Source organism: Drosophila rhopaloa, unplaced genomic scaffold (assembly GCF_018152115.1).
Source record: "Drosophila rhopaloa isolate 14029-0021.01 unplaced genomic scaffold, ASM1815211v1 contig_195, whole genome shotgun sequence".
Lineage (NCBI taxonomy): Eukaryota > Metazoa > Arthropoda > Insecta > Diptera > Drosophilidae > Drosophila > Drosophila rhopaloa.
The window spans coordinates 224765-249023 of NW_025335078.1; the positions used below are offsets into that span (position 1 = coordinate 224765).

The 24259-nt window shown below is 44.5% G+C and overlaps 6 protein-coding genes across 6 annotated transcripts in view; 3 read left to right on the forward strand and 3 right to left on the reverse strand.

Moving 5' to 3' along the window:
- LOC108037710 overlaps nucleotides 1–4647 on the forward strand; it is a 32720-nt gene extending 28073 nt beyond the window's left edge. Inside the window, 5 exon segments of the mRNA XM_044459348.1 lie at nucleotides 2158–2491; nucleotides 2551–2665; nucleotides 3172–3378; nucleotides 3439–3671; nucleotides 3740–4647. Of these exon segments, the coding sequence (XP_044315283.1) occupies nucleotides 2158–2491; nucleotides 2551–2665; nucleotides 3172–3378; nucleotides 3439–3671; nucleotides 3740–3908 (1058 nt within the window). The 3' untranslated portion in view covers nucleotides 3909–4647.
- Nucleotides 4648–4843: 196 nt separating this feature from the next.
- On the reverse strand, nucleotides 4844–7479 carry LOC108037711 (ribonuclease Z, mitochondrial). The gene is made up of 2 exons (XM_017114343.2): nucleotides 6145–7479; nucleotides 4844–6083 (listed from the first exon to the last, which is right to left on the reverse strand). The coding sequence occupies exons 1-2, from the start codon at nucleotides 7358–7360 to the stop codon at nucleotides 5008–5010; spliced, it is 2292 nt and encodes a 763-aa protein (XP_016969832.2). The 5' UTR covers nucleotides 7361–7479; the 3' UTR covers nucleotides 4844–5007.
- A 1033-nt stretch (nucleotides 7480–8512) lies between these two features.
- LOC108037716 (cell growth-regulating nucleolar protein) lies at nucleotides 8513–9534 on the forward strand. Its single transcript, XM_017114353.2, has one exon. It carries the CDS (start codon nucleotides 8639–8641, stop codon nucleotides 9479–9481), a length of 843 nt encoding a protein of 280 aa, XP_016969842.1. The 5' UTR covers nucleotides 8513–8638; the 3' UTR covers nucleotides 9482–9534.
- A 1-nt stretch (nucleotide 9535) lies between these two features.
- On the reverse strand, nucleotides 9536–12297 carry LOC108037719. The gene is made up of 4 exons (XM_017114355.2): nucleotides 11436–12297; nucleotides 10047–10160; nucleotides 9839–9995; nucleotides 9536–9779 (listed from the first exon to the last, which is right to left on the reverse strand). The coding sequence occupies exons 1-4, from the start codon at nucleotides 11550–11552 to the stop codon at nucleotides 9568–9570; spliced, it is 600 nt and encodes a 199-aa protein (XP_016969844.1). The 5' UTR covers nucleotides 11553–12297; the 3' UTR covers nucleotides 9536–9567.
- A 2826-nt stretch (nucleotides 12298–15123) lies between these two features.
- LOC108037715 (nidogen) lies at nucleotides 15124–24020 on the forward strand. The gene is made up of 12 exons (XM_017114352.2): nucleotides 15124–15717; nucleotides 17806–18285; nucleotides 18405–19166; nucleotides 19225–19926; nucleotides 20643–20910; nucleotides 20977–21122; nucleotides 21192–21601; nucleotides 21879–22036; nucleotides 22624–22878; nucleotides 22935–23109; nucleotides 23215–23499; nucleotides 23562–24020. Exons 1-12 carry the CDS (start codon nucleotides 15487–15489, stop codon nucleotides 23821–23823), a joined length of 4134 nt encoding a protein of 1377 aa, XP_016969841.2. The 5' UTR covers nucleotides 15124–15486; the 3' UTR covers nucleotides 23824–24020.
- On the reverse strand, nucleotides 22043–22600 carry LOC108037718. Its single transcript, XM_017114354.2, has 2 exons — nucleotides 22432–22600; nucleotides 22043–22372 (listed from the first exon to the last, which is right to left on the reverse strand). The coding sequence occupies exon 2, from the start codon at nucleotides 22368–22370 to the stop codon at nucleotides 22065–22067; it is 306 nt and encodes a 101-aa protein (XP_016969843.1). The 5' UTR covers nucleotides 22371–22372; nucleotides 22432–22600; the 3' UTR covers nucleotides 22043–22064.
- Nucleotides 24021–24259: the final 239 nt, after the last annotated feature.

Below are 24259 nucleotides of genomic sequence, written 5' to 3' on the forward strand. Positions count from 1 at the left end.
ATAGAAATCGATCGAATCTTTCGTTCGAGATAAATTCATCGGGCTTCGACCACTTCGACCCACTGTACCACCAACAAGCGATTCACACACCCCACTGCACCACCAACAACAACTACAATTAAACGTGAGGCGGCGCCGCATGAAAACGGAACTTGTAGTAATACGAACGCCGCTATCTCTGGGAATTACTCACCCGGCAGAGAGGCGAAATGTCTTTGACGTAGTCGCGAAGCTTCGTCTTCTGGACTTCCCTCTCTTTCTTCTCTTCTCTGACTGTCTCTTGCTGTCCCCCTTTCTCCGTCTCTCTCTGTCTCAGTATCTATCTCTATATCGCTCAGCTGCCTTGGGGCCCCCATTCAGTTTCGATTTCGGTTTCAGTTGAGCGCTACGCGTGCTACGGTAAAGTCGGTTATTAAGTCCCTCTCTTTCTCCACCCCCTCTACCTGTCCTTTTCTCCGGCTCAAGTGAAGCGCGAAGCTTGTTTGTTGTTGTTTGCCGATTCTCCATAGCTTTATCAGAAAATTGCCTTAGCCTTCGATTCCGATTCTGATTGATTGTTGTGACTAATGAGGGCTCACCGAAGAAAACAATAAAGAAAACCATTTAAAAACAGTTAATTGAGCGTGAAATGGAAGGAAAAGCCTTGAAAAGCAGTTGCATATATATATGTGTGTGTGTGCCTCAGAGATAGATGAAAAGCAACGCTTTCCTTACTGGGGAAAAATGTAAAGTGGTCTTAATTGGAAATCAGCCATTACCAGCTAATTACACTATTAAAATAAATGTTTTATCATTAATTTGCGTTCTTTATATGCCAATGCTTTTGATCATACTCTTAAGTGATTGAGAAAGGCCTACAGTTTCGACTTTGAAATACATGTACACTTGTACCAAATTTGTTGACAAGAATGCGCCACATTTAGAATTACCTTGATAGTTAAAAATAATCCAAGACCTTTTATAAAAAATGATAACACTATCATATTGATACCAACGACGATTTTTCTCTGTGCAAGCACTTTCAAACGCTGACAAAAATATGCCGCAGCGAATCAGTGAAAGTGAAAATCCCCCGAGTGTCAATTAAACCTCTCTTTTCATTTCTTCACTTGGCGTAAACAGCACGTACAAAGCTGTTGTTAATTGTTGTTGTTCGAAAACAAAGCTTTGTGGCTCATGGTTTATTTGCCGTTCAAATATTTGTGCAGCTGCCGCACCACTTCCACTTCCATTTCCATTTCCACCTACCCCCAATCCATCTTCCGAGGTTTTCCCCTTGAAATTTTCCCGAATCGGGTCAATGGATGTTTAATTTCATCTTTATCAGTTGGTCGACTGCTGCGCAATTCCATTATAGCATCAATTGAACTGAACGGAATCGGGGCACTTTAAAGCGACCAGTAACTCCGAGAGATTCGCAAGCAAATAGGAAACAGTCTTATCGCGAGGTCAACTGGCTTAGAGTTGCGTTGTTGTTGCTGCCTCCTTCAGACCCCAATTACCAGATTGTTAAGCTAACGAGCATTAACTTCAATTGCAGCTCATTCTCCATTCGAGAGAGCTGCTTAATTCAATTTGGGATTGTGGAATGCCGCTTATTACTGGTCGGGTGGGGTGTCAGGTGGGTGGGGGCCATGTGGTGGCTGTTTATTTGCCTACCAATTGGCAGACAGATATGTACAGCCGCACCCGACTCTCAGATAAGCCAGTGTTTCGTAACAGAAGCGGCAGCAGTGACGACGATTTGCGGTTAGATCGTCTTACGACTCAGACAACTACGATGGCGACAACAGCTTGCTATTTTTAGGGTAAACACCGGGTACACTCGGGCAAAATTTGTTCTTAATTTAAATAGTTTGGTTCTCAAACAACTTGTATAAGCACTGGAACCACTCAAGAAACATTTCAGTTATAAAAAGTATTTAATTTGTTAGTAGTTTTATATCAATATAAAATTATCGGTTTACAAAAGTTTGTGCTGTGGAAATTCCCCTTTGTCTTATTAAGATCGCCTTGAGTTGTGATAGGGTAAGATGATAAGATGAAATCATAAGTGTGTTTGCATATATTAGAGGGGAACCAACACAGCCAAAGCCGCATCGCTTAAGCTTGAGCCTCAACCCCATCTTGCCGCTTTTGTCCCTCTCATCTTAACAGATTCTCCCAATCGTTACTATGCCACAGACGTGAACATCCACTTCAAGACCCCGATCAGGCATGAGCAGCGCCAGAACGTGCCGGAGGAGGAACTAGCCATTCGCCAAGCGGAGCACATGCAGAAGCTCTACCACGAGGAGCGCCGCCGCAAGTATCTACAGGAGCTGCAGGACATGAACTCGCGCCGCCACACGGACAACTTCACGCCGTCGCAGAAGTCGCCCATCGCCCTCAATCGCTACGATGACTTCCCCACGGACGTGACCCTCAAGTCGCTGGTCGGACCCAAGACGGTGGCCAGGGCCCTCTTCAACTTCCAGGGACAGAGCTCCAAGTACGTAGATTAAAATTTGTTGCTCTTAACGAGATGATCTCCAGCCAGGATATTTCCAGGGAGCTCTCCTTCCGCAAGGGCGACACCATCTACATCAGGCGTCAGATCGACGCCAATTGGTACGAGGGCGAGCACAATGCAATGATTGGTTTGCTCCCGGCCAGTTATGTTGAGGTGAGTGGCCATTCATTAATTCAGTAATATAGATATATTTTTGGTAATTATTCAAAATGTAGTTCAATCCTTTCATTCTCTATTTATGTTATATGTATATGTAAAAAACTTTTGTGTTTTTGTTTAGTGTTATTTAAATGATATTAAAATTAAATACTCATTAGTGATATTAGTGGACCAGTGAGTAAATAAACCACGCTGTTTATTGGGTTTTTTTGCTATTGCACATACAGATAAAACTGTTTTTTCATTAAACCGAAAAAGGTAGTCACAAAAGATGAATAAACTATTATTTTAGAAATTGAAAAAATGCAAGCAACATGCCAATGTAGTTCGTACAAACAGGAAAAGCAACTATCTCTATAAGTTACAAAAAGAGTACAAGAACAGCATAATATTCCTTTATAATTTTATAAAGTCTATAAGTGTTGACCAAAACCAACAATTATCTACTAGCATACAAAAACAGCAATTAATAATTACTCGAATCAATTTCCCAATTCCAGATTGTCAGTCGAAATGGTGCCCGTACTCCATCTAAGCGACCATCGGAGGGCCAGGCCCGTGCCAAATACAACTTCCAAGCCCAATCGGGCGTCGAGCTTTCCTTGAACAAGGGCGAATTGGTAATTCTGACTCGCCGAGTGGATGGAAACTGGTTCGAGGGCAAAATTGCCAACAGAAAGGGCATCTTCCCATGCTCCTATGTCGAAGTAGGTTCTGAAATTAAAAAGAAAGTTCCCTAGATAGCTAATCTTGTTTCATAACGAAAGGTACTCACGGATATTGGTGCTGAGGATATTGCGGCCAGAACAACGACCGTGATTACCAGCCAGAGCACCACGAATCTGCGGCCCAATCTTGATGTGCTGCGCACAAACATCAACAATGAGTTCAACACACTCACTCAAAATGGAGTCCAACCACCGAACGGAATCCTCAAGGAAACGCGGGCGCTCCACAAGACGGACGCCCTGCATGTGGACACCAGTTCCAAGCCATTGGCGTGAGTTATCCAAACGATGGGTCCGTTTTAAATCCTGATTTTGTATTACATATCTTACTATTTTGCAGTTACCGCGCCCTGTACAAGTACCGGCCCCAGAACTCCGACGAACTGGAGCTCCTCGAGGGGGATGTGGTCCATGTGCTGGAGAAGTGCGACGACGGATGGTTCGTGGGCACCTCGCAGAGGACCGGCTGCTTCGGCACATTCCCCGGCAACTACGTGGAACGGGCCTAGAGATCGACCGGATGATCCTGCCCCCGGGTCGGCATTCGTCTCTAATCTTAATGAATTTGTAGTCTAATATGAGGAGGAATCAGCGTGGCCGGGGCGAAGGCAGTTCTATGACTATTTCTGACTTGGTTTTACTGGATTATTTTATGTTGTTGTTGAATAATTCTTATCCCGCTAATTCTACTGCTTTCGTTTTGCCGTAATTTAAAGCTATTTATTTATTTTTAAACAGAGCATTAATTATATCAATGTTGGAATTACGTTTATTTATGAGATGCAAATATTAACCAGAAGTTGTCCCCTCCACCTCCCCCACTCCGACACCCCATTCACCCAAGAATCACACACACACCAAATATCGAAGGACCTAAATTAAGATCATATATATATATACTTTGTCGTTTACCTACTAATTTTAACTAGTCACAGCTAATTTCCAAAAAAAAAAAAAAACAATTGCAAAAAAATATAAAGAAGTGGAGACCGTTGAACTAAAGTGCCTTAAAGTTGAAATTTTAATGACTAAAAATAAAAACAAAAATTAAAAAAAAAACGTGCTAAGATCCAAGGGCCCCTTGTTGTCGGCAGTGGATAATTATTATTGATAATTATTAATATTATTTATGATGATATTGTCAAGTCCGAACCAACAGAAATCATTTTAAAATCATTACAAAAAGCGTTTATTACACAGACACTGTTGCAAGCGTATTTAGTAAATAAAGAAAAAACTAAAAAACAATGAGGATTTTATACATTTTATTGGATTTGAGGGGGATTAAGTGCAGTTTTGGAACCATAGTTTATAATAACAACGTGGCGAGTACTTCAAGAAAAGGTAAATAGTTTTACCCTTGTAATACTTTTACCTAAAACCAACAAAATCTTAAAAAATTAGATATTGACTTATATGCTAATATCCCATATATGCAAACATATAACTTTATATTTAAAATATATTCCCGCTTTGCTTTTGTGTAAATTTCATAGATGCAAGGCATTTTTTATAATCTAAGCATAAACAATTACACTTCCCTACTTTACCAGTAGCTCCCATAATAAGTTAAGCTGCTCCTCCTGCGATCAGCTGCTCCTCTTGTGATCACGTTTGTACTAACTTGCGCTTTCGCTCCTGTTTCAGCTCTCGCTTAACGGCCCGCTGCTCTAGTTCTTCCGTATATTCGGCGTACATGGCCAGCAGGGCGGGGTATAGTTTGTGGTAATGCTCCAAATCATCCAGGGTCACTTCCATATTGTCGAAGGCAATTGCCACTCGCTGCATGTCCTCGTCACTGGGTAACCGCGGGCATTTAGCGTAACGTTGCGAAAAGTGGGTGAGAATTGTGTGGCGAGCATCCATATTGCGACCCTGCTGAATGGCCTGCGATACGGTGCTGTGCGTCTTAAGGCGCGCCTCCTCCTCCAATTCGTCCTCCATGGTGGCCTCGTGGATAAGCACGGTGGAGTCGCGCCCCAGATCGATCAGATCCTGGCAGGGCATGGTGTCGCCGCTGTAGGTAATCTTTACGTTCTCATTTTTGTGCTTAGCTGCCAGAGTGAGGCTTATTCCAAAAGAGTTGGGGCAGTGCCTTACCAGGCAGGTGGATATGGCAGTGATGCCCAGGGGTTCAACTTTCTCCCCGGTCAGGGGGCCAGCCATAAGTTCGCCATTGGCCACTAGAGTGTAAGCATCATCGATGGTCTCGATCTCACGATTGTAAAACTCCAGCCAAGGCTCAATTTGGCGGGGAGCCAGCAGAATCAGTGGCTCAGCCTTCGGTTCCAACTGTCTCCTATCCCGGAGCAGACCAATCAGTCCGATGTGGTGATCAGCATGTAAATGTGACACATAAATAGCCTTCAGTTGGCGGAGAACATGCTTCCCTTGATCGCTTCCATAGAGCCGCACAATCTGGCCGTAGGTGCCTTCTCCACAATCCAACAATACGTAGGCATCAATTGCAGTCTTGATCAAAATGGAGCTTACATTGCGCGTCTTATTAGGTATACAGGATCCCGTGCCCAGGAAAATTATCTTCGGGTAGCTGTCAGCAGAGTTAATGGGGAAACTATAATCTTCTTTGAACTTGGCCAACAGTTCTGTAAAGCCGGGCACAGCATGAGTCTCCTTAACGTACTCCTCTGGCGTGAGTTTGGACTCAAGAGTGCGATCCAGACCTTGGGAAATGAATATATTGTATAAAGTTGACTGCGGATTTGTTACAGATAAAGAACTCACCCTTTCTTGGCCGCAGATGAAAGCTGGTCATGGCTACCACGCCCTGTTCTTCTTCCTGGCTAGAATTTGCCTTACCAGCATTGTTATCTTCCAACTTGGTTTTCTTTAGGTTGAGGCTAAGGCTTTGACTCTGACAGGGCATCTGTTCGCCGAGAAGTGGGAAAACCTGCGGGGCCAGCTGGTGCAATTGGTGCTGGATACGATGAGCAGCAGCATATCCAGAGAACTGGTTAAGGGGAGAGCTTAAATGGATGTGCTGAGTGCCCGGCGAGAAATTCTCCTCGAGGAAATCCTTGTAGTCCTTGCACGAAGCTATAAGATGAGGTGTGAAGTGCAACACCAGGGCCACTTCGGTAAGCTGCTCTTCGCCCAACTTCTTGAGCCGTTTACTATGTGCCAGCAGTCCTGGCAAGTATTCCACGCTGGGCACATCCAGGAAAACAAAGGACAGAGCCGTTTCGCTGGCCTCGGTGACATCAGCTGAACGCACCACTGTTCCACAGGGAAGGGTTATATCCTGCCCATTCTTCAGCTGTCCAAGCAGAGGACCTGGCGGCACACCCTTCTCCACGCACTTGAGCAGGTTAAGAGCTCCAGCGCGTGGTTTTAGCTGGCAGATGTAGTTGATGACACATTTTTTTGGATTTTCTGAGCTAATCAGCGGCAGAGAGTCCACCTTAAGAATGGAATCCTCAAAGCAAGCTCCCTCGGAGCAATCAAACGACTGCACCTGAAGGTTCTTCAGCACTACGAATCGTCGCATGGACTGCAGCATGGAGCCAAGATGAGGTGGTCCATGGAGTCCCAGGTCGCGCACTCCCGCATCCTGGATGGTGAGGGTCAGTCCGGGCAATCCGCCACAGGAAGCCCAAGTGTTTTGAGTAACGAAGATCTGCTCCAAGCGGGAGAGCCTGGTCTTGTGCTCGTGGGCTAATCTCTGTGTTCCCTCGCCACAGTTAAACAGATATCGAGCCTGATCGGTGAAAAGGTATACAGAGGCAGGTGCTCCATTGGCGCCGGAGCCCAAGACTTGCAGATTGACGGTGCCCGGCACCACGGATGCCAGCTTTTTCTTCAGAATATTTGGTTCACGCTCATAGCGCGGTCCTGTTAGAGGATCTTTTGCGGAGGCTATTGTGGCCGCCATCGATGTACTCGTCGTTAGGGTTCGTAGAGTTCTATGGAGTGACGACCCTACGGATTTCACTAAATACATTCGTATTTCGTCAGCGTCTGTAATCGCGGGTCGTTGAACTACTAGTAAACAAAAACTGCGGGGATTTCACCAAATAGTTTGTATGAATTTCCCCAGAAACGGCAACGTGTTGCGAGCAGCTGTTGCTATTAGTGATGAAACTCGGCTTGCGATACATCTTACGATTCAGCGATATTTTGGTCTGTTCACACATGCGACGTTTCTCCAACAGCAGCCAATTTCCGCAACAGCGCCTTTACCTTCCATAAAAGTGCCCTTAAATTCTGTTTGTGTTCAGTATTCTTTAAGTACTTATGTAATTTCTATCTGGTAATTTTGCGAGTTCTTGAAGAGATTCATTTTGGGCCATATTCTTGAAAGCTGTGCAGTTTATCTTGGACGCCCAGGGTGGAATTTGATTTTATTGACCTGTAGGGAGAACAGCTGGGCGACCTTTGATGAGCGCATAGAAACAGTCTTACTTATTTGGAAATCGATCACGGATTGTTGATCAGGTCATCATCCATTATAGGGAAAATCTAGTCCTTGGGGTCATGCAAAGACTAATATAATCTCATATATTCTAATGTCTTTGGTTCAGGCTAATCTAAGTGATGGTAGTTCTAGTAGATACATTTTTCCTTTAACGTCTATTTTTTTTAATATTTGTATTGCATTTTATTGGCCGATGTGTAAATACCGTATTAAAAACGTTAGTCAACATTCTAAAAACATATAGGACATTTTTGACACGACTAAACCTTTTCTCCCAAATGGATGGTGATCAGTGAGAGCCAAAATTATTCGAAAACGATCAAATTTAGCAAATTGTAGCCGATCTTTTTTTCGGCAGGTATAGAAAATTGACGCCGATTTTAAACTTAAGTGCAAACAATTCAAGTCTCAAGCTTTTAAGCTAAGCTCGCAAACGGTTTAAAAAAAGGAGGACGGAAATCATAAGCCGGAAACTATAGCCAGTTAATTTGCGAACGAATTAATATGGATACCATTACCATTATCAACACTTTTCAGTTAGATAAAAATTAGCAAGTGATTTTAAAAATAAATTACACAACGATCGAATAAATATTTAAATTATATACATTTTTTTAATTTGCACCCCTGGAAGTACATATACTTTACCAACACTGATATTTCTGGTTTTCCGCACCACTAAGCGGCGGTCACACTAATGTCCACGTGCGTTTTGTTTGGCCTCCGCCGGCGCTAAATTCAATAAAAAATCTCCTGAAATTGCAAGGATTCGCCTGAACCCAGTATACTAGCGACTTTAGAACCATGGTCTTCTTCACGTGCAACATCTGCGGCGAGTCGGTGAAGAAGCCGGCGGTGGAGAAGCACTACCAGACACGTTGTCGCGGCAAAGACAAGAACGTGTCCTGCATGGACTGCCTGAAGGACTTCTACGGCGAGGAGTACGTGGCGCACATCAAGTGCATCTCGGAGGCACAGAAGTATGCCAGCCAGAGCCAGGGATTCGCCGCCAAGGAGCCGCGCAACAAGAACGCCCAGAAGCAGGAAAGCTGGATGGACATCATCCGTGCGATCCTCGATAGCAGCGAATACAATCTAACGCCAGCCGTGCGATCCGCCTTCCAGAAGCTCCAGAGCGTCGACAATGTACCGCGCAAGAAGGCCAAGTTCGAGAACTACGTGGGCAACTGCATGAGAATTCCCCGCCAGCAGGCCACCCAGGTGTGGGACATTCTCGAGAAGGAGCTCAACAAGATGAAGGAGGCCAAGCAGGCGGAGCTGGCCAGGATCAAGGCGGAAAAGGTGGCGGCATTGCAGCAGCAGCAGAAGGAAGAGGAGGAGGAGGCGCCACCCAAAAAGAAATCCAAGCCGGAGGCCGCCGAGGGAGCCGCACCGGAGGAAATCTCCAATGGCATCTCCGCCGACTTTGATTGGCTCGCCCAGCTAACCAAGATCGTAGGGAAGCAGGCTGATGGCATTTTCCTGGAAAAACTTCGCAAGAAGCTATTCAAGAAGTACGCCAAGCATCTTTCGGTCGAGGAATTGTCCGAAAAGCAGGCCAAGAAGTTCCAAAAACGCTTCGACAAGCAACTCAAGCTCGCCGACTCTCTTCAAGTAAATGGCGATCTGGTCAAGATCGCTAGCTAGCCGAGCATCCCACCTTTAGTCATAGTTAAGTTATAGCGAAGGACAATAAACGTGTAAGCTGCAAATACTGTGTGTTTAATCCCATTCTAGGATTTATACTTTAAGTACTGCATGCATTGCTTTAGATGATTGCGGGTTTCTTCGCACTGGGCTGTTTGATGGAATCGCTTGACGGGACAGTGGAGGATCATCTCGTTGGCCACGCACTCGAGGACCAAACCCGGGTACGGATGACAGCCTTGGCGAAGAAGACGTCTGGCCAACTGCTTGACTCCCTTGTGCGGCAAAAGCGAGAGCGCTGAAAAGAGAATCGGTTTTAGGTTGGTTTTAAAAGTAACTTCTCGAATTTAAACGCACCATGCTTGTCGCACTTAAGATACGTGTCAAAAAGGAGCGTCACATCCGCATCATTGACCAGATCGCTTTCCAAATGTTCCTTTACCTGTACAAGATTTAGTGACCGGCGATCCCTGCCCACAAACTTAGTGTTGTTGAAACTACACTCTGCAGTGCACTGATCATAGATTTAGTTAAGTACATTTATGTCCTCTTTTACTGAACTCACGAACATGTAGGTCTGCTCCTCTTCATCCGTCTCGTAGGGGATCTTCTCATGCCATTCCATCTGGCAGTCGCTGAACTGCGGACTCTCGTCGTGCAGGTCGCAGCAGAAATCGTGCTGCAATTAAGAATCGGAATTTTAAGAGACGATTTCTCTGTCTGGCTATGAATTTTAACGATTGGACTAGATTTTTATACCCTTGCAGAGGGTATTATAATTTTGGTCAAAAGTGTGCAACGCAGTGAAGGAGACATCTCCGACCCTATAAAGTATATATATTCTTGATCAGGATCACCTCCTGAGTTGATATAGCCATGTCCGTCTGTCCGTCTGTCCGTCTGTCCGTCTGTCCGTCTGTCCGTCTGTCCGTCTGTCTGTCTGTCTGTCCGTCTGTCTGTTTCTACGCGAACTAGTCTCTCAGTTTTAAAGATATCGAATTGAAACTTTGCACACACCCTTCTTTCCTTTGCACGCAGTATATAAGTCGGAACGGCCGGGATCGGCCGACTATATCCTATAGCTGCCATATAACTGAACGATCGGAAATGCCATAACTTTGGTGTTTGTAAAGTTAGGAAGTTGGGATTTTCTATGGGTTTTGTATTTGGCTAATCAATCCGACATGCCGAATTTCATAAGGATCGGCCGACTATATCCTATAGCTGCCATATAACTGATTGATCGGAAATGCCATAACTTTGGTGTTTGTAAAGTTAGAATGTTGGGATTTTCTATGGGTTTTATATTTGGCTAATCAATCCGACATGCCGATTTTCATAAGGATCGGCCGACTATATCCTATAGCTGCCATATAACTGATTGATCGGAAATGCCATAACTTTGGTGTTTGTAAAGTTAGAATGTTGGAATTTTCTATGGGTTTTATATTTGGCTAATCAATCCGACATGCCGATTTTCATAAGGATCGGCCGACTATATCCTATAGCTGCCATATAACTGATTGATCGGAAATGCCATAACTTTGGTGTTTGTAAAGTTAGGAAGTTGGCATTTTCTATGGGTGTTATATTTGGCCAGCCAATCCGACCTACCAAATTTCATAAGGATCGGCCGACTATATCCTATAGCTGCCATATAACTGAACGATTGGAAATGTCATAACTTTGGTGTTTTTAAAGTTAGGAAGTTGGGATTTTTTATGAGTATTAAGAATGCATCATATGAATAATTTTGGAGAATATAATTTACAGAGTATTCTGCAAGGGTATATCAACTTCGGCTCCGCCCGTTAGTTAGCTTTTTTTTTTTTTTTTATAATTTTCTTTTTCTTTTACAGACGCAAATCTCAGACTCTTTTAAAATAATTTTTATTAATTTTTTTTTATCTTGACGGAGTAAGTACCAGTTTATGCAATTGATTAGTGAACTCACCATTGTATCGACAGCATTAAGCTCGCAGTCCTCATCCAAATCGGGTGAAGTGGTTCTACCCATAGCCCAAACGGTCAGGAGCAGCAGGAAAAGTACGTTTAGTTGTTGGTCGAACATTTTTTGCACTGCCCGGGGTAATCTAATTTAGAAGTCAGGGGCTTTTATAACTGAGTAGTTGCTGTGGAAGTGTAATTTTGCGGAACATTTGATGGCTTTTAATTTGGGGCTTAATTTAGTTTTTAAATTACTTCACCCGAAATTTTGAAAACTGTCTGCCCGGGTGCAGCGTCATCATGACCATCGTCGTCGTCATCGTTCCGCTCCAGTACCTGAAACGCATTGCAGTTCCATTAGCCCGCCGCACTCGAAGATAAATGATGAAAGGGCGCAGGCATCCATCACCGATCAAGCGGCGCAATATCCAAATATAGCAAAAATAACCAGAGCCCTAAGAAACGCACTTTCTAGCAAATGCATGCGGAAGCATTCCCGATCCCAATTCCATTCCCACACCCATTCCGTAGCGTTCAGCTGCAACTAATTAACCGAGAAATACATCATAAATAGTCCAACTGCCGCTCCCCCATCCTCCGCCATGGGTTCCAGTTGCATCTTGGGATCCAGCTCCTCCGCGAGAGCACCCGATCGCCATCAGTGAGGGCGCAGACGTTGCGTCGCTGCCTCAGAAGTTACCATTTGTTTATTTTTGACTCGCACACACCCCGCCAAAGAAAAGGAGTGGTGTGCAGCAGTGATGCCGACGACACATCTAGACTAACAATTTCAAGTCCAAGATCGAACAGAAAATATTCATTACATATTCAAAATCACATTTTTTTAGTGTTCTAATTTACTAGTACCGAAACCATGGTTTAAATACTTTATAAAATAAATTTTTTAAATTGTTTGTAAATAGCAAGTATTCTCGCAGATATGTTTGAAAATGCATTTTGAATTTAAGCAACGATAGTTTAGTATATGAAATATATATTTTTATACCCTTGCAGAGGGTATTATAATTTCAGTCAAAAGTTTTGCAACGCAGAGAAGGAGACATTTCCGACCCTATAAAGTATATATATTCTTGATCAGCATCACCAGCAGAGTCGATCTAGCCATTTCCGTCTTTCCGTCCGTCTGTCCGTCCGTCCGTTTCTACGCAAACTAGTCCCTCAGTTTTAAAACTATCTCCTTAAAACTTTTCCAAAAGTTGTCTTTCTATTGCAGGTAGTATATAAGTCGGAACGAGCGGATCGGGCCACTATATCATATAGCTGCCATATAACTGAACGATTGGAAATGACATACTTTGGTGTTTTTAAATTAGGTAGTTGGGATTTTTATGAGTATTAAGAATGCATCATATGAATAACCGACCCGATTTTGGAGAATATAATTTACAGAATATTCTGCAAGGGTATATCAACTTCGGCTCCGCCCGAGTTAGCTTTCCTTTCTTGTTTATTTTAAGTCCTTCCAACCAAAAGTAGATTCGAGAAATCTTACATTTAAACAAGAAAGGAAAGTTTTGGAGCGAAGTTGATATACCCTTGCAGAATATTCTATAAATTATATTCTCCAAAATTATTCATATGATGCATTCTTAATACTCATAAAAAGTCCCAACTTCCCAACTTTAAAAACACCAAAGTTATGTCATTTCCAATCGTTCAGTTATATGGCAGCTATAAGATATAGTCGGCCGATCCTTATGAAATTTGGTAGGTCGGATTGATTGGCCAAAAATAAAACCCATAGAAAATCCCAATTTCCTAACTTTACAAACACCAAAGCTATTGCATTTCCGATCAATCAGTTATATGGCGGCTATAGGATATAGTCGTCCGATCCTTATGAAATTTGGTAGGTCGGATTGATTAGCCAAAAATAAGACCCATAGAAAATCCCAACTTCCAAACTTAAAAAACACCAAAGTTATGGCATTTCCGATCGTTCAGTTATATGGCAGCTATATGATATAGTGGCCCGATCCGGCTCGTTCCGACTTATATACTACCTGCAATAGAAAGACAACTTTTGGGAAAGTTTCAAGCAGATAGCTTTAAAACTGAGGGACTAGTTTGCGTAGAAACGGACGGACAGACGGACAGACGGACAGACGGACAGACGGACAGACGGACGGACAGACGGACGGACAGACGGACAGACGGACATGGCTATATCAACTCAGGAGGTGATCCTGATCAAGAATATATATACTTTATAGGGTCGGAAATGTCTCCTTCACTGCGTTGCAAACTTTGACTGAAATTATAATACCCTCTGCAGGGTATAAAAATATTGTTTAAAAACTCTGATCAAATTTAAATTTACAGAAGAGTTAAACGCTCAAGGTCCTATGTCTGCTGAGGATTTTTCAAAACGGATTTGCTTTCAAATCGATAAAGATGATATATTTTTTTAAATGCCTAAAGAAATCCAGAAAAATCTAAATTAGCACCACTGCTGTGTTGTTGAATGGGGTGGGGACTTGAGGAATGGGTGTGGATGTGCGTGTGGACTCGGATGTGCCTGTATGGAAGGTATCCGCTCCTCCCTTTCTTGGCGGCGCTTCACGGTGGTATGCGATGGGGAATTTGGGGGGCAAGAGCAACAGAGCGGCACGTGCCCGCCTGAAGTTCAGTTCCTAGGAACTGGAACGCCCACAACTAACTAGCCGCATCCGTGAGTTTCGGAAGCCCGGCCTTTAAGTCACCGTCAGGGGAATGAAAAAGAGGCCATTTGTTTATAGCATTCTTAAATCTTAATTTATAAAATTTGTGAAAATGAGTGATTTTCTGTCAGTTTTTATTGAGTAATGGATTTTAAATCACATTACTCAGAAGTGGCTCTGAAATCTCTTTAGTTTTTATATTCGAACTCTAGGTAAATACGTAGTGATGGAAAGATCATAAAGATGTCATACATCCTGTGTTGCCACAGAAGTCTACAAGTATTAGGATCTACAAATGATCGTTAAAGCTTTTGTTTCCTATTTTTTATAAGCGCAGTGCAACAAGTTATTATTTAAATATTAGGTTAACACAATTCTTTTTCATTTGGAACACTTTATTTTATTTATTAATCATACTGTAGATTACTTGTTATTATTCGAATTGTAATTGTAGATACATTTAAAAATATATTTATTTATATTTTATTGATAACACTATAACTAGTCTAAGTGTTTATACCTTACAAGAAAAACTAACGTTCATATTTCTCATTTTATACAAAATTTTAAAAATATGAATCCCATAGTTTTTATTTGGTTTGCGATTCATATGACTTAAAACATTTTTAGTCCTAGTCTTAATATTAGGTCTCATGCGTAAATCGTTCTTCTGGATTTATCTGGATCTTGGCTATACATAAGTAAAGCACAATAACTGATTATTTTATTTGGCTATAATTAGATAGTCCCTCCACGAGTTGAGTGCCCACGCCACGGATGGTTCTTGATGTAAACATCAATAAAGAACTGTCATAATTGAACAGCATCTGGCGGGGATTGCAGTTTGCGGATCCTATTTGGGACACAAATGCATGGTATCTGTGGCCTCCAGAGAAACTCTCGCTTTCGGGCACTTACCAATACACTGGCACTCGGGCCAGTAGCGCACACAGATACTCAAGTGTAACGGACGGATGAGCACCGAGTCGAGGAGAATCCACAGCGGAGACGACGGCCAATCAGTCGAGAATCTGTTGGCAAGGCGTGCGGTTCGTTCGGTTTTCCTCGCTCGCGTGTTCAGGAACCAGAAGAAAAGCAGAAGCTGAGGAGCTGGGCCGCCACTTGGAGCGACAGTTCCAAAAATCTGTCAAACTATACACACGACATACACCTCTATATATGTATTACCATCGAATAGATAGTGCCACATTTTATTTATAAATCGCCTATATTTTTGGATCAAACTTGAGGCGAAAGCAAAAGTGTTCTGTGTCTAGTGTGAAAATGCCTTTGGCGAAATTGTGAAATCCTCGCGTGTCAAAGTCACAGAAATAAAAATATAAATAAACCAAAAAGAGCCCCATATATCCCGTCATAATGCCGAGCTTCGGCAGCAAATTCCTCGCCTTCCTGCTGCTCAGTTCGGTGATCCTGGTCAGCGGTCAGTTCGAGCACTACCTGGACAGCTTGCGATCCTCGGAGTTGTACGAGTTCGAGGAAGGATCCTCGGGCAGCATCCAGTACCTGGCCAAGGGCGACAGCGAGTCGGCCGTGCTGCAACTGGAGCAGCCCATTCACTTCTACGGGGAGCAGTACGAGAAGCTATATGTGAGTAATGCACCCCCTTTAAGAGATCAGGGTTCGCTTGGGCTACAAAGTATTTCGAAGATTGTGCACTGAATGAATTTTTGCAGCGTGCAGGGTGACGAGGTGATAAGCTTTGGTCAGTGTATCGACGATAAGAGGCAATCAATATGCAAATACAACGCGGTTCAATAGTTTATAGCTACTATTTTTCTATTTCTGGGCAGATTGCTTTGTTGTGGCGCGCGTATTTATAGGCGACATTAATTTTAGGCAAAACATGACAGGTCGTACATCGATTTCCACACACCTCGCTCGCATGGGTGTCCCAATGCACACGCCATACATCCGCAGCTACAATCCTCAGCCACTTGAGGGTGGTCCAAGACCATGCCAAACCGAACCGAACCCATCGATGTCGCTTGCCGCCTTGGCCAAATGCCAGATGCCAGAGTTGTGAGCATCCGCATCCGAGTGTCTGAGTGGTTTCGGCACTTGGCAGCCAAAGTTATGTTATGAGTTCTCCGAATTGAGAGTGTCGCCTATTTTTGAACGATTTTCTTTTTCTGCTCGGCATTTTGTTAGTTAATTAACTGAATTTATGTGTCTGACGTAGACACAGGCGGCACAGAATCGGAACGAGCTCTTTGGCCATAGAAATCCATAAATTTCAATGAATTTCCTTGACAAAATGGTCGAAAAGATCAGAGGAGTCTGCCACCAGTTTCAAAGCTCTTGGGTCAAATTGGTGTCGAAAGCATTTTGGAGGCGTATAAATAGATTCATCAAATTCCAATCCACAATAGCGTGTGAATAACCCCAGACAAGATTTGTTCACAAGTCTGGTTATATATACATACATACCTACCTATATTTCTGATAAGAAAACATATTTTCAGACACTTCTTGCAATTTTGTTATACTTCGTTGAAGATTAACGATCTCCCAATTTTCCCAGTCTTCTTATCACGTTTAAAGAAAATAGTCGAAAAACCTATGTAAAAACTAAATATTTGGAAAAATAGGTTTTAGTATTTTTAAAATGTGATTGTTTATTTTGATTTCCTAATAACTTTTTTTAAAGCCCATTTCCTCATTTTAATACGTACTCTGTAGTCCTAACGGGTTAGAAGTTCTCATTTAATATTATATTAATAATATATTTAATATTGACTGCTTAAGAAAAATTTTAACCGAGTATGTACGGTCAACTACCAAATCCGCTACCAAAAGGCAAAGTTATTTCGTTAAACATTCAAATTTGGAACAAAAACATAACATAATCAAGTGTGTAAAATAGGCCAAGAAGAAATAAACGACTACATGCTCACCCAACCTCAATTTTGCATCTATTGCGGCATGTGGATTATCCATGTGGAGTTAGGAATCTGTACAAATCACCTGCCAAGATGCCGGAATTCCCAGACATGCCGCGATCACCTGCGGAGATGAGTGGAGTCCGTGGAGCCAGAAGATGGACATGATTTATGCTGCGGCCTGTCGGCAGCCACAAGAAAGGCATTTCCCGAACACCTGTGCTCCAATTCCGAGTTGTTTATTCAGATTGCCTGTTGCATCGCTGGAGATGCCGCTAAATTTAGACGGATCGTTGGGCGGATGTCGGCCGAGGACTCAATTAGGAGGCCTTAATATACATCTCGTATGCACATCCCTTCGTCAGATCATTTGCCGCCTTGTTAATGGTTTGTTGTTGTTTTGTTTCCGCCAGGAGAATGCCCATTAGAGCTAAGTGGCCCGTTAGCACTTCACGCCTCGCACTAATTGCCACGCCATATGGAGGCCAAGTATTTCCACTTCAAACGATCCCAAGTGTAGCTTCCTTATTCCAAAACACCAACATAAAAAATTGTCTTAATGTTGTTTTGGTTTCCAAAACGCCTGAACAAAGGGCCCTTATTAAATTTGGTAATCAGGATGAAAGATATGAGAAGCGGTTGGAAACCGAATTACATAAGCTGAGACGTTTTACATATACTATATAATAACAATAATTTACAATCCAATTAAAGATATAAAATTAATTAATACATATTTTTAATCTGAAAATATGTAATACTAATATGGGACATTATTTTATTGTTTTTTTCCCAGATCAACACCAATGGCATTCTTACTTTCAATCTGGACTTTCCAGACTATCTGAACCAGCAATTTCCGCTTGAGAACCCCTCGATAGCGGCCTTCTACTCGAATGTGGACACCTCGAACAGCGATGACAGCACCTCGATCTCCCTGTTTGAGACCAAGGAGCAAGAAACGCTCGACAAAGCCTCCAAAATAGTGCAGTACGCGTTCAGCAGTCAGCATGACTTTCAGGCTAGCCAGGTGATCGTGGGCACGTGGCGCAAAGTGGGCTATTTCGACTCCAAGACAGATCGCCTGAACACCTTCCAGGTGGCACTGATCGCCGACGAACAGCAGACCTTTGTGCAGCTCATCTATCCGGAAGGCGGTCTTAACTGGCTGCAGGGCGAGACCGCTGGATCGGGTCTGCCCGACATCCGAGCCCAGGCTGGATTCGAGGGTGCAGATGGCCGCTACTACAAATTGAATGGTTCCGGATCGGCGAACGTACGTGTGAAAGACCCTATGTTAGGGTCACTAGTTTTCTATTATTATAAATACTATTATTAAGTCGGACTTCTTCTTGGATAAATCCCTGTTAATATACCAAAATATTCAATTTTCAGGCGCGTTTTCTAAGCGAGAGCACCAACCTGGGCGTGCCCGGAGTCTGGCTGTTCGAAGTGGCTCCCATTGAGCCTGAACTGAATGTGAGGACTCCCGACAACGACGAGACTCGCACAGAGTCACCCGCCTTGGCCCAGAGCTGCCAGGCCCATGCCCATCAGTGCCACGAGCAGGCCGAGTGTCACGACAACGCCGAAGGATACTGCTGCGTCTGTCAGTCCGGATTCTTTGGCAATGGCAAGTCCTGTCTGGCCAACTCTAAGCCCATCCGAGTGACCGGAACTCTGTCCGGAGAGCTGAACAACCACCCCGTGACCGAGGAGGGCAAGCTGCAGTCTTATGTGGTGACCAGCGAAGGTCGCACCTACACGACCATCCACCCACTGATCCCCGAACAGGGCGCCCAACTCCGACTGGTCCTCCCACTGCTGACCACCGTGCCCTGGCTGTTCGCCAAGTCGGTGGGCGGCGTGGCCAATGGCTACCAACTGACCGGCGGCGTCTTCACCCACATCTCCCGCCTGCAGTTCGACTCCGGGGAGAGCCTCCATGTCAACCAGACCTTCGAGGGCCTCAACCCGTGGGACCTTCTGTCCGTGAAGATCGAGCTGTACGGCGAGGTGCCGTCGGTAGCGGCCCAGGCGGTCCTTCATCTGCCCGAATATGTGGAGGAGTACACCTTCGAGCGGCCTGGAGAACTCAAGTCCGTGCAGGTGCACAAGATAGAGATCACGGGAGATCAGCGTGTGCTGGAATTGAAGGTGAGACCAAATCATAAATTTGGAAGTATTGTTGATGACTCATAAAATGCAACTGCAGGTGGAGCAACGCATCTTGTACCGCAGCTGTCTGCGGGATGACGAGCCGGATCCCAGTGCCACCAAGGTGCTGCAGAAGATATCCAAGGTGTCCCTGGAATACGTGGATGGTGACCAGGCTCTGCGCATTGGTGCCTTGAGCAAGGTCGGTGTGACCGCCGAATCAAACGCCTGCAACGATGGTAGCGCAGATTGCGTGGACAACTCCATCTGCGTTCCTTATGAGGACACCTATCGGTGTGACTGCCACCATGGATACGCCGCCCAGCTGGACGAGCGGGGCGCGGAGGTCTGCCTGGACATCGACGAATGCGCAACGGGTTCCCATGTCTGCGACGAAAACGCCATCTGCGCCAACACGGAGGGCGGATTTACCTGCTACTGCTCCGAGGGCTTCCAGGGCAACGGCTACCGTTGTCTGTCCAATAGCACCGCCGACAATATTGAGTACCTGCCAACGAACCAGGGTCAAGGGGGATCTAATACCGATCCCAACCAAAGCCAGGATCCATACCCTCAACCCGAAGGGGACCAGAATGAAGACCGTGCCCAGGAGCAGGAACGCCAACAGGAACAGGAACGGGAATGGGAAAGGGAAAGGGAAAGACAGCGAGAACAGGAGCGGGAACGTGAGCAGGCTTCCCAGTCGGACACACACCCTAATCCTGGGGAGCAGGTGCCTCAACAACCCGACGAATGCTACGTAGGTTGACCAATTAATCCTAAATACATACTTTAGCTATTAGTCAAACACATTACTCGTAATCTTATATCTTATATCCTCTAAATGTGCTTGGCAGTGAAAAGAATGCATATCCTTTTGTTCATCAGTCATTCAGTCCGTCCAAAAAGCAATGAAATCTCAGAAACTAATAGAGCTAGAGAATTGAAATGACTTAAAGATCCCGAATCAGTGCAAGCAAGAAAGGAAGCAAACTTGGGCAAGCAGAAGTTTTTACAAAAATTAAACGACTGGAAAGGAGACATTTTTGACCGTATCGTATTCCTGACCAATATCACTAGGCAATTTGATTTAGTCCGCATTTCCATCAGTTTCTACAACATTTGCCAGCTTATTTAGAGAGCTAAAAAATTAAACCTGGCAATCGCCTTTTTATATGTTTACGAAGGATTACTATAACCTGAAGCTTTTAAATATGTGCCATATTGCCTAAATGATTTTATGCAGCTTAATCGCGGAATGCTTTCCACATAAAATTTTCAAAATTATTTTATGTGTACACTGAACATGTTTACTTGCTTTTTTATCATTTCGTTTCAATCCCTTGAGTTGCCTATATCCTTTATCAGTCATATATTTATTATATAATATTATTATTATATATTTATAGTTAGTAGACGCAGTATATTCCCGCAGTGTATTCCGTTTCTCATTAGCATCATCATTCCGTTTCACAGCGCTGTTCACATTATGCCGACTGCAACAATGGTCGGTGCACCTGCCACGAGGGCTTTGATGGCGATGGCTACAACTGCAGCGCCCTTTGCGGGGAAAACGAGATTTGGGACAACGATCATTGCGAGCCTCTAAATGACTGGCACGACGTGGACCCGGTCTGCGATGCTTTGGGCGATTGCCGATGCCCCCATGGATACGATCTGACCGAGGATGGCCTGCGATGCTCCTACGCCCAAGATTTTGATCAGGAATCGATTTCCGAACTAAGTGAGTTCTAGAATACCTTCAATATACATTGGTATATCATTATAACTCCCTCTTTCAACTTTGTAGTTCCCTGCGACGTGGATGAAGCCTGCCACATCAATGCCTCCTGCATTTGGAACAACGAGGAGTTGAAAAACAGTTGCAATTGCAAGCCGGGATTCCGAGGTGATGGCTTCACCTGCGAACCAGTTGGCGAGGACTCCTGTGGAAATGTGAGCTTGCGAATTCCTCCATGATCTCTATAAGAATCCTCCATAAAACGTGCACCGCTTGGCTTTTAGATACCCGATCTCTGCGATGTCAATGCCGCCTGCGTCTACACCGAGGACCTGGTCAAGTTGGTATGCCAGTGCAGGGAGGGCTACGAAGGCGATGGCTTCCGGTGCCAACCGGCCCCCCATTGCCGTTCGGCCGAGCATTGCGGCGAGAACGCCATTTGCGAGGACGGCGTCTGCCGCTGCCAAGTGAACTTCGAGCGGGACGATAGCGACCGTTGTGTGCCAGCTGGACGGTGCGGCGACGACTTTTGCGGCTCCAATGCCATCTGCAAGTTGGACTCGGCGCAGAGCACCCAGTTCTGCAGCTGCCTCGAGGGATACCAGGGCAATCCCGTGCAAGGATGCATCAGCAAGCCCCTCTCCTGCCACGTGGCGAACAACTGCGGAGACCATGCCTCCTGCGAGCCCACCGAGTGAGTGCCTCAAAGAATAAAAGGTTTCTTTAATCGAGACATACATTTCGACTCGTATTTTTAGGCCATTTCTAAAAAAAAACTTTGATTATAGAAAAATCATGATCAAGAGTGGCTTGTTTTGCGACCTTTGAACTCATAAAGTGAAGAAGGTTTATATCACTTTAAATTATGCATATTTAAAATCGGATTTGGAGTATTTCTAATAGACTAAAAGACGATCATCGGAAGTCAATGTAAAAGAAATAAAAATATTTTTCCAATTCTATATTTTTAGGGACCCGGCGAATTACGAGTGCCAGTGCCTTGCTGGTTTCAAGGGCGATGGACACGTGTGCATTGAGGAGCAGAACTGCCTGAACAACCCGACGCTGTGCGACATGAATGCCCAGTGCCGATCGACCAACGCCGGTCTGGTCTGCGTCTGCAATCAGGGTGAGTTGGGGCCCAATCCGATCTGGATTCACTGCGGGCGGGTGGTGCGCTCCTCGAGGCCGCTCCTCTGTTGTTCGCAAGGAGCGCACGAGTTGAAGAAGCAGAAGCCGAAGATGCTCAGGGCCAGCACCACATTGAAGTAGCCGTTGTTTCGGTCCCAGGTCAGCGGATGCATGAAGAATTCCCGCATGGACTGGAAATGAGCAGGGCGCTTGAGCGAATCGTCGGGATTCTTAGGGGTGAAGTTTTGCTGGTTGAAAGAGCGGCATTTCAATTTCAGACCACTAGTGGATGGGCGCCACATCTTGGTCAACAGCTTCTGGGCGTGAGGCATCCCTTGATGGGATAGTAGACTAACATGATCAGGAATGTCTATGCTATATAAGGAAACTTACCGAATGATTTAAGGAACTGAAAATTTAAAGAAAAAGTAGTTTCTGAATAAAAAGAAAGGCCTAGAAAAGAGTGAAACAGAAACTGGTACTACGATCCCTTAAACAACTCCTTCTTAATTATCATAATTTAACAATAATATATGTTTATTAATTAATTTATTTTTTTCAAATCATAAACTTTAAATGCTTCAGATTTCTATGGCAACGGATCGATTTGCCAGGAGCGTCAGCGGCACGAATCGGACTTCCTGATCGTCAGCCAGGGCGTGGGAATTCTCCGCTTTTCCCTGAATGGACGCAAGGTGCAAATTATTTCGATGGCCCAGATGGCCATTGGTCTGGACAAGGACTGTGTGGAGGGACGTGTCTACTGGAGCGATATTTCAAGCAAGAAGATTGTTAGCGCCAAGTACGACGGCACCGATGTACGTCCCTTCATCACCACGGGTAGGACGAATAACTCACCGCACGGAATCAAATCCTTAACCATTTGTTATACCCAGATATCGAATCTCCCGAGGGCATTGCCATTGATGTGATCTCGCGCCGCCTTTACTGGGCGGATTCGGGGAAGGACACCATTGAGGTGGCCAGTCTGGACGATCCTACCTTGCGGGCGGTACTCATCAACAAGCAGCTGGTGAACCCGCGTGGCATTGCCGTAGATCCTTACAGGGAGTGAGTGCCTTCCCTGCGGTTTTCATAAAAAGAAATCCCCTTTTTTAGTTGACCAACCTACAAAGCAAACGTGTTTCTACTAATATGTTCGTTTACTTTTGCCAGAAAACTCTACTGGTCGGATTGGGACCGTAACTCGCCCAAAATCGAGATGTCCAACTTGGATGGCACTGGTCGGGAACTGCTGCTGGGTCAGCAGGCAGTGAACCTGCCCAACTCCCTGGTGGTGCTCGAAAACTCTGGCGAAGTGTGCTTCGCGGATGCGGGTACCAAAAAGGTGGAGTGCGTCAACCCAGAGAACCGACAGGTCCGCACCATTTCCAACGAGCCGTCCTATCCCTTCGGCATCGCCTACGCGCAGGATAAGTTCTACTGGACGGACTGGACCACGTGAGTTTCCACGGACCGCCTTCCTTAAGAGCCCTTTCTAATAGCTGTTTATATTATTTCAGCAAAAAAGTTGAGAGCGTGGACAGCCTGGGCACGCGGCAGACCGCCCTCCAGCCGTTCTTCTTCGGCAGCCACAAGATGTTCGCCATGACGGTCGTGGAGCAGAACTGCCCGCAGTACCAGAGTCCCTGCCAGATCAACAACGGCGGATGCACGGACTCCCGGCTCTGCCTGGTGAACCGAGAGGCTCCGTCTGGAAAGAGCTGCAAGTGCACCTCCGCCTCCACCGGATGCACTGTGCCAGCGCCCTACCCCAACTTATAAGAATATGTTTAATGGGAACGGAAATTATTTTTCGATTCGTATACAATCACACACAAAGCAAGTTAACCAAAGCGCTGAATGAAACGGAAGTAAACTAAACTAAATTAAATAAACTAACTAGGAGTGCCTGTGTGCCAATTTATGTAAAGCTACTCAAAGAAAAATAATTAATAAAGAAAAACAAGTCTTACACAGGATTTAAATTTAAGTTTTAAGCCTTACACAAATGAATATTTTTTAAATCGATTTGAGCCCATACTCACACTATATATTTTGTTGTGAAATACTAAAAAGGTACAAAGGAACACAACCATTCTTTCCCGTTTCGTCAACTTTAACAGCTTTAAAAAGTTCTTAAAATTTACTTTTCTCGGGAAAATGTAGACCTAAAGTATGTGCAATTTATTGACAGCGAAGTAAAAATATATGAATATAG

Excerpts from the sequence above, each read along its gene's own strand:
- LOC108037711 (XM_017114343.2), bottom strand. The coding sequence starts at position 7,360 with ATGTATTTAGTGAAATCCGTAGGGTCGTCACTCCATAGAACTCTACGA. Across the intron at positions 6,084-6,144 it reads TCATCTGCGGCCAAGAAAGG|GTCTGGATCGCACTCTTGAG; the intron begins GTGAGTTCTTTA and ends TCATTTCCCAAG.
- LOC108037716 (XM_017114353.2), top strand. The coding sequence starts at position 8,639 with ATGGTCTTCTTCACGTGCAACATCTGCGGCGAGTCGGTGAAGAAGCCG.
- LOC108037719 (XM_017114355.2), bottom strand. The coding sequence starts at position 11,552 with ATGTTCGACCAACAACTAAACGTACTTTTCCTGCTGCTCCTGACCGTT. Across the intron at positions 10,161-11,435 it reads TTAATGCTGTCGATACAATG|CACGATTTCTGCTGCGACCT; the intron begins GTGAGTTCACTA and ends TCTTAATTGCAG. Across the intron at positions 9,780-9,838 it reads TCTTAAGTGCGACAAGCATG|CGCTCTCGCTTTTGCCGCAC; the intron begins GTGCGTTTAAAT and ends TTCTCTTTTCAG.
- LOC108037715 (XM_017114352.2), top strand. The coding sequence starts at position 15,487 with ATGCCGAGCTTCGGCAGCAAATTCCTCGCCTTCCTGCTGCTCAGTTCG. Across the intron at positions 19,927-20,642 it reads AACAACCCGACGAATGCTAC|CGCTGTTCACATTATGCCGA; the intron begins GTAGGTTGACCA and ends TCCGTTTCACAG. Across the intron at positions 23,110-23,214 it reads GCCGTAGATCCTTACAGGGA|AAAACTCTACTGGTCGGATT; the intron begins GTGAGTGCCTTC and ends TACTTTTGCCAG.
- LOC108037718 (XM_017114354.2), bottom strand. The coding sequence starts at position 22,370 with ATGCCTCACGCCCAGAAGCTGTTGACCAAGATGTGGCGCCCATCCACT.